Below are 7970 nucleotides of genomic sequence, written 5' to 3' on the forward strand. Positions count from 1 at the left end.
ATCAAGAATTCCGTTTGGACTTTTGCATGTACCTTTTGAACAGATTTTAGAATCAGACTTTCTCTGTATTGCTTGTGTTTCTTTTATTTTGAAAAGTACTGTGTACCTAGAAGCTATAAATGTACTCCTAAACTATACCTAGTAACAGTCCATCAAGATTGGAAAAAAAAAAATAGTCCCCAACCCTGTATAATTCTGATAACCATATTTCAGACCAAAATCTGACCACGTGCAATGAGTTTATGTATAAAAATGTTGCTTTTCTTTTACATTGTCATACATTGATACCAATGTACTGTACATATTGATCATATACTGTAGATGGCTATGGTCTTTTGCTGTGATTAGTACACTGTAAATATGATTTAAAAAAAACAAACAAACAAACAAACAAAAACACAGGATCTCATGAATTCAATAGTTTATCAGAGGGCTGCTCATCAGACATCATAGCAAAAACAGATTCTCTAGAAGTCACCATGTAGTGGCATATGTGTAAAATCAAGTACAAATCATGGAGGTAGAGCTGCAGTCAAATTTGGCACAGGGGCATCTTGTGGAAAGGTTGTGAGATCATCCATATGGCTCACTCATAGCACTCTATGAGCAGCAACAGCTACACTTGTATTGTGCCAAATGCGATGATAGAGTACAGACATATATCTGCTACCTACGTTACAATGCAAATCTACAGTTTGTTTACAATGAAATATATTTGGGATGACATTGTGTAGGTAGGATTATAAAGAATGAAACTGCAGATCTGACATGCAAACTCTACTGAAAAATAATCAGTCACCATACAAGTGCAACATACCATCAATTTTCATAACTCAGAGTGTATAATAAAAAGTAGTGTCTTTTCTAGTTTCCTCATTTTCTCATTTTCACTGAGTCATGTGATGTTTAAAGTACCTATTGTACAGTTGTACATTGTAGGCTCTATGAGGTTTTGAAATGGATGCTTCAGATTGCACTAAATTTGGTCTTTACACAGAGAAGAAACCCTCACAAATGCAATGATTTTAATAGTTTGCAAAAGAGCAGTTTACTATATCAAACTGGCCCCTTCACAATGCTGTTTTACATGTATCCAAGACACTTCTTATGTAAGCAGTAAGACACAATAGCAGGTACACATAAAAACCTCAACTGCCCTGTTTACAATACAACTAAATGCATGCAAGCATGGTATTTCAGTACAGATTGTTGTATTGTTTCAACTTACAAACTACTAAACCTTTAGATAGAGAATAGAAAATGTCAGGTGAATTTCACAAGGTTGATGTTGCTTTCGACATGGACATTGAGATTGGAGATTTGTACTAGAAGAGATTTCAGTAGTGTGAACAGCAATGAAGATGGAGCAGTCATAGAATTTGTTAGAGAAAGTGACAGGAGCATGAATGACAGTGTCAAAGGTGCTGAAGTTGATGGCCAGCCAATTAAGATCCTACCAGCATAAATCCCAGCCGCGGTGGTGGAATCTGGCAACTTTGACCCAGATTCAAGAGTCGAGCCAGTTGGCCAAAACTTAAAAAGGAAAATATTTGCCTTTTGACATAAAAGTGATCTAAATGTTTGGAAATACATACAAAAGTACACTTAGGTCATCCTGAAAGTTTGATGCCATCTAAAGGCAAGATTTTGTACACTGCATTACCAGTGACGCAATGACACTTTTGCAAAGGTTAGTTGTAAATGCCCTCTATCTACCAGTACATGGCATGATTAGTCCTATTATCCAATGCTGACAATGATCAAAAAGAATTTAGAAATGATAATTTTTGCTGAAAAAAATTCATCAAAGTGATTGATAAAAAAAATGAATCTCAAGATAATATGCACTCCTTAAAAAAAATTATGCAACTGGACTTAAAGACTGTGCATAAGATGAGAGATTTTGTAGATCATGAAGAGACAGCAACATAGCGAAAACAACATGGTTTCCAATGTTTGCAATATGGTGCATCCAGTTTATGATGGGATCATATGATTACGTACAAGATACTGTATGTAACATTCGTCCAGTTTCATCAATCCTTGGCTAATTCTTCTCCTAGGTACGTGATAGCATGAATAGCAATAGCATGAATCTTTCAGACATATGTCTGACTTGCTGCTATTCTAATCTTTCCCTGTTAAAAGCATGTGTTGTTGTTGTGGTTTTTTTCTTTTGATGACAATTTATATTCATTTTTGACATTAAAATATATTCATTCCTTTTGTCAGCAACCCTTGCCAAACTTTGGCCTCCTGTTTGACATTGACGGAGTCCTGGTGAGGGGCAAGAATGTTCTCCCAGAGGCCCTCGAGGCTTTCCAGCTCCTCTGCGATAGCAAAGGAGCGGTCAGAGTGCCGACAGTCTTCGTCACCAATGCTGGGAACTCGTTGCGGGAGCAGAAAGCGAAGCAGTTGACGGACATACTCAATGTGAAGGTAGGTATTGACGAATGGAGCATACTAAACATTCCTTTGCACAAGAGGTCAGTAGTACATTTGTATCAAAGTAACCCAAACATGTTGCCCTCTATGAGGTTACGCCAGGTATGTACAATGTAATTTGTAGGCGAAGTATTGTATTTAAGAATGGGGGGGGGGGGGGGGGGTTATGCGTGTGGATATCTAGCAATAAATCAAAGTGTGAACCATCTTGTGTGTGTGTGTGTAGTTTGTTATGTGATATCATAGAAATCAAAGAAAGATTATTGAAAAAAAAAATGTGTGTAATATCACATTGTTATGGTCTTGTCTACTAAGCTGTTATTGTCCCCGCCGAACGAGTTCGAGCAGGGGACTATGAAAGGGGCTCCGTACGTGTGTGTGTCTGTGTGTCCGTGCATCCGTCCGTGCGTCCGTCCGTGTGTGCGTCCGTGTGTGATCAAAATGTTAAATTTGCTACTTCTCTGTCATTTATGAGCCAATTTTGATTCTGTTTGCTTTATATGATAGCACTACATGGGAGCTTTGAAACTTTTACACAGAATTTCAGTTGTGACCTTTGACCTTGACCTTTGACCTATATTGTACATATTGCTACAAAATGCTACTCCTTCGCCATTTCTAACCCGATTTCGATTCCGTTTGCTTTATGTGATGGCACTAGGTGAGGGCTTCAAAACTTCTACACAGAATTTTGACCTTTGACTTCTTTGACCTTTGACCTTGATTTTTGACCTATATTGTACATTTTGCTACAAAATGCTACTCCTTCGCCATTTCTAACCCAATTTCCATTCTGTTTGCTTTATGTGATGGCACTAGGTGAGGGCTTCAAAACTTCTACACAGAATTTTGACCTTTGCCTTCTTTGACCTTTGACCTTGATTTTTGACCTATAATGTACATTTTGCTACAAAATGCTACTCCTTCGCCATTTCTAACCCAATTTCGATTCCGTTTGCTGTATGTGATGCACTAGGTGAGGGCTTCAAACTGCTACACAGAATTTTGACCTTTGCCTTCTTTGACCTTTGACCTTGATTTTTGACCTGTATTGTACATTGGCTACAAAATGCTACTCCTTCGCCATTTCTAACCCGATTTCGATTCCATTTGCTTTATGTGATGGCACTAGGTGAGGGCTTCAAAACTTTACACAGAATTTTGACATTTGCCTTCTTTGACCTTTGACCTTGATTTTTGACCTGTATTGTACATTGGCTACACATATGCTACTCCTTCGCCATTTCTAACCCGATTTCGATTCCGTTTGCTTTATGTGATGGCACTAGGTGAGGGCTTCAAAACTTTACACAGAATTTTGACCTTTGACCTTGATTTTTACCTATATTGCACATTTTGTTGCAAAATGCTACTTCCGGCGGGGACATGTATTACGCACCGCGTAATTTCTACTTTTCCTTGTTTTTGTGAGGATTTAATTTTTGAGAATTTCACGAATCACTGCTAGACACGCGAATTTAACAACAGGCAAAAATGTCGCCATATGCTAGGCTCCTTCGGTTTCAAATTGCAAAAACATCACTCAAAAATGTCCTGTGTCCTCCCCATGCACAAAAATATCTGTACATGAAAATAACAGCTTATAAAGTATTACTTAATTTTTTGGCTACAGATGGAATCAGGTGGTTTTGATGGTACAGCTACATTGTATTTGTGAAGAAAAAAAAACAGTACATACTGTACATGCATTGTTTTCGTGAACAGTCTTTTGGCATGCATCGTACAGTATATGTGCAGGTGATGGTCAAATTTAGATTGCCTATGATAATTTGTGAATTTCCAACCAATATTCCTGCAACATGTGCATTCATGTAGTCTATATGATGCAAAGTGCCACAAGCGGTTGACACGCTGGGCCCACAAGTAGTAACAGTATGAACTAGGTTAAATATTACCATGCTGTTTGGAGTGATAACACTAATGAAAAATTGTGGCTGGACTGCTGGTACATTGTGTCAGTGTGACCACTTCACATCAACTTGCCAAGGCACACATTTGGGATATTGTCATCAGTACTTTATATCTGATGTGTGAACAGTGCTTCACCCTCGTATCAGGACAATCCCCCCCCCCCCCCCCCCCCATATAGATAAGAGATGTTTCATCGTGATTTTGACTTTGAGGCTATTGTAAGTGCATTAATGCCTCTGCGACATTTTTATGTGATGTCAAAGTTGCGATTCCCGAAATTCGGGAAATTAAACCATCACAAAAAGTAGAATTTTAAGCACTTTTTAGAGCTCAGGGGTGGTATTCTGAAATCCTTCCTAGGAAGAAATTCTTCCAAAGTCAGGATTTTTTCCTAAGTGGTATTCTGAAAATCTTCCTAAGTTTCTTCCTAAGTCTGTTCCTAGGTTTTTCCTAGACTAAGGAAGAAACTTACAAACTATGTAGGAAAGGGGCGGAAATATGCAAATTTCTGACTTAGGAAGAAGTTGGTATTCTAGAATGCACTTAGGAAAGAATTTTAGGAAAATATTTAAGAAAGCTCCACCCCTGTCCTAAGTACGTTTTTAAGAATAGCAAACTGCAAGCATCGTGATAGGCGTGCTTGTCAGTCACTGTGCGCACATGTACTTTGATGTACGAAATGAGCGTGAGAAAGGGACATGCCGCGCACACGTGTATTTGACCCTACGTCATAGTAATATGCGATTGTCATTGGTTGGTTCCTTATGATACGGCATTTCGTATTGACTTAAGAAAGGACGTGGGCGGGAATAAGGATGGCCTAATTTGCATTAAGAAGTGCCTAGAAAGAAATTTCAGAATACCAATTCTGTCTTTTCTAGGCACTTCCTAAGTTTCTGACTTAGGAAGAACCTTAGGAAGAAACTTAGGAAGAAACTTAGGAAGAAACTTAGGAAGATTTTCAGAATACCACCCCTGATCTCCACCATGCAGCTCATTTCCACCCACACATTTCCAATTTCCCAAAGCCTGTTGTAACATCATCAGCTTCCAGCTGCGCGGCACCTCTCCTGAATAGATCACGCACTTTAGTGCGCTTATGCATGTTTATACCAGGTACTTCAAATATATGGCACTTTAGTGCGCGTATGTATATTTCAAATACGCGCAGCTTGAACTTCCAAGTTCATTGACCCTGTCTGCAAACAAGAACAAAATCCAAATCCTTCTAAAATCCATAAAAATTCACCGGCTGTTCTTTGTCTCATTGTCAAATTTTCTTGTAAGTTTCATTCATACAGACAGCTCATCTGTCATATTAGAAAAGTGAAAATATGCATTATATACATGTATTCAAACGTGTCACAACTTTTTGAGTTATATTTGCATACAGACAATCAAATTTAAACCTATGCCGATGAAATAAAAACTTCCTGGCCTTAGCGGAGTTGATAACAGTTTTTACAGTACACACATAGACAGACAAACAGACAGAGAGACAGACAAGAGAGAATATGGAGCAGTACATGGATATTTATGGATATGTGTGAGGTCACTGTAACCCGCATGTCCTCATCTGCAGGAAGGCAGACACTTGAACGTCTACATACAATATCTCTACCCCCCCCCCCCCATCATACTGTGCATGTGCGCAGACATGTGCCTGTACATGTGAGTCAAATGACAGGCAGTGGGGTGTTAAAGGGGGGGGGGACGGGACGGGAATGACAAATGCCCCATTTATTGTTTCCCAGTCATATTCTGTATGGTTTTCGAAAAGATGTGGCCAGTTCTCATCTGTTGTGGCTTCCACCAGCTAGCAAAGCATTTACACACCATAGAGCTATTAAACATAGTTCTGAGGTTTATCATATACATGATTTTACCAGTTTTGAGGTAGGGCCTGTACATAGAAACCACACAATTTGTTTGTTTCTTTTGTCCATTTTCATATTTCAATACTCATGAATGTCAAATTCATCACTTTTGAAATATTGCTTGCTTGAGGGAGAATTGTGTTGGCCCCAGTAATGCCTGTGATGTTTCTTTTTTTTTTTTTTCTATTCACCATATGAAGTGATTATAGATTTACATAATACTATTTGTACATATGTAGTCTACCTATAAAAGATGACAAATTTGAGAAAGAGAGAGAGAGGAAAAAAAAGGAAGGAGAGAGGGGGAGAGAGAGGAAGATACAGTTCGGGGAATTCTGTGAAGGAGAAGTTGATTTAAGAGCTGATTTAAGAGCTCCAGAATACATTTTTAATAAACAAGCTTTCATATGATGCAGTATTGGATTCTATAGCACTGATGATACAAATTATTTATATCATCCACAGTCCACAAACAGCAGTTCCTTCATCAGAGAGAGGGAGAGAGAGAGAGAGAATATTCTTTCATGAGAGAGAAAGAGAAGAAATACACATTGTGCGAGTTTTTTACCCGCACATGTGATTGTTCACCTCAAGAGATCGAGTCAGCTTGAGTGTCAATGTTGACAAAAATTGCTTAAAGGCAACACTGCGCACTGGTCCAACGGTCCAGGACCAGTAAAGATCACTGTGGGACCAGTAACTTTTCAGGAATGGACCAGTAAAAAAAAAAAAAAAAAAAATGGGTACTAGTACCTACTGATCTGACAGACAGGTCAGACCGGTAAAAAAAATGGGTTACATGTAGTGTACAATCTTGGCTAATGTAACAAACATACCCCATGCAATTAACAAAAACATTATACATGTACGACTGTACTGTCTACACCTGATATTTCATGAGGTTTTTATTTTTGCAAATTTTGCGAATTTTGCAAATTGCTGCTGTTTTTAATTAAAAAAGACACAAAATATTAACTTTGATTCCAACATGAATATGACGTGCACACACGCATTTCTCTGTTCAGCAACTGTACTCCACAATCGTGAATTTAACCACTAGTGAAATTGTCGAGGAGTCCTGATTCACGGAAAATTAGACTCGCTAAATATATTGTGTATGGTACTTCATGGTACCAGTGATGGAATGATGTAAGACATGCATCATAAAAATACTTTTTTCCCCCTTTTTTGTGGGTTACATAGCATTATTGAAGTTCTTTCATTGTTTATTTGCAAGTCAATAGTTCATGATAAATGATAAATATTTTGTTTTATTCGATGAGACATACCAACTCTCATGTTTTTGTCAAAATTTCAACAAACCGCTGTTACAGTCACATATCTTTGTCTTTTCTGATGAATATGAGAGACCATTGTAACATGTCTCATTTTGCTAACATCATCTGCAATTTATTTTCACTGATTTCCTTCACAACCTGTGTCTTCAAGACTAACAGTGTTTTAACGTATCATCAGATGGGGGGGGGGGGGGGAATGTTGTTTTCATAGACAAACTGTGCTTTTTCCACAAACAATAAAAAATTATTGTAGGATATACTGTATGTTGTCATAACCAAGCTCCTTCACACATAAACTTGTCGTACTTTCCCAGGGAATTACGTGGTTGCCTCTTGTAATTAGGGTATTTCGTGCGTTTAGTTGTACAATGTATAGCAAAAGAAAATTGGTAGATGGTATCAAATTTTAGAAGTTTAC

General features: G+C 38.1%; 1 protein-coding gene across 1 annotated transcript in view; it reads left to right on the forward strand.

Moving 5' to 3' along the window:
- Positions 1-514: 514 nt before the first annotated feature.
- The window catches only part of LOC140244117 (uncharacterized), an 8677-nt gene continuing 1221 nt past the window's right edge, over positions 515-7970 (forward strand). The window contains exons 1-2 of the mRNA XM_072323765.1: positions 515-520; positions 2233-2486. Of these exons, the coding sequence (XP_072179866.1) occupies positions 515-520; positions 2233-2486 (260 nt within the window). The remainder of the gene's footprint in view (positions 521-2232; positions 2487-7970) is intronic.

This window comes from Diadema setosum, chromosome 2, assembly GCF_964275005.1.
Source record: "Diadema setosum chromosome 2, eeDiaSeto1, whole genome shotgun sequence".
Lineage (NCBI taxonomy): Eukaryota > Metazoa > Echinodermata > Echinoidea > Diadematoida > Diadematidae > Diadema > Diadema setosum.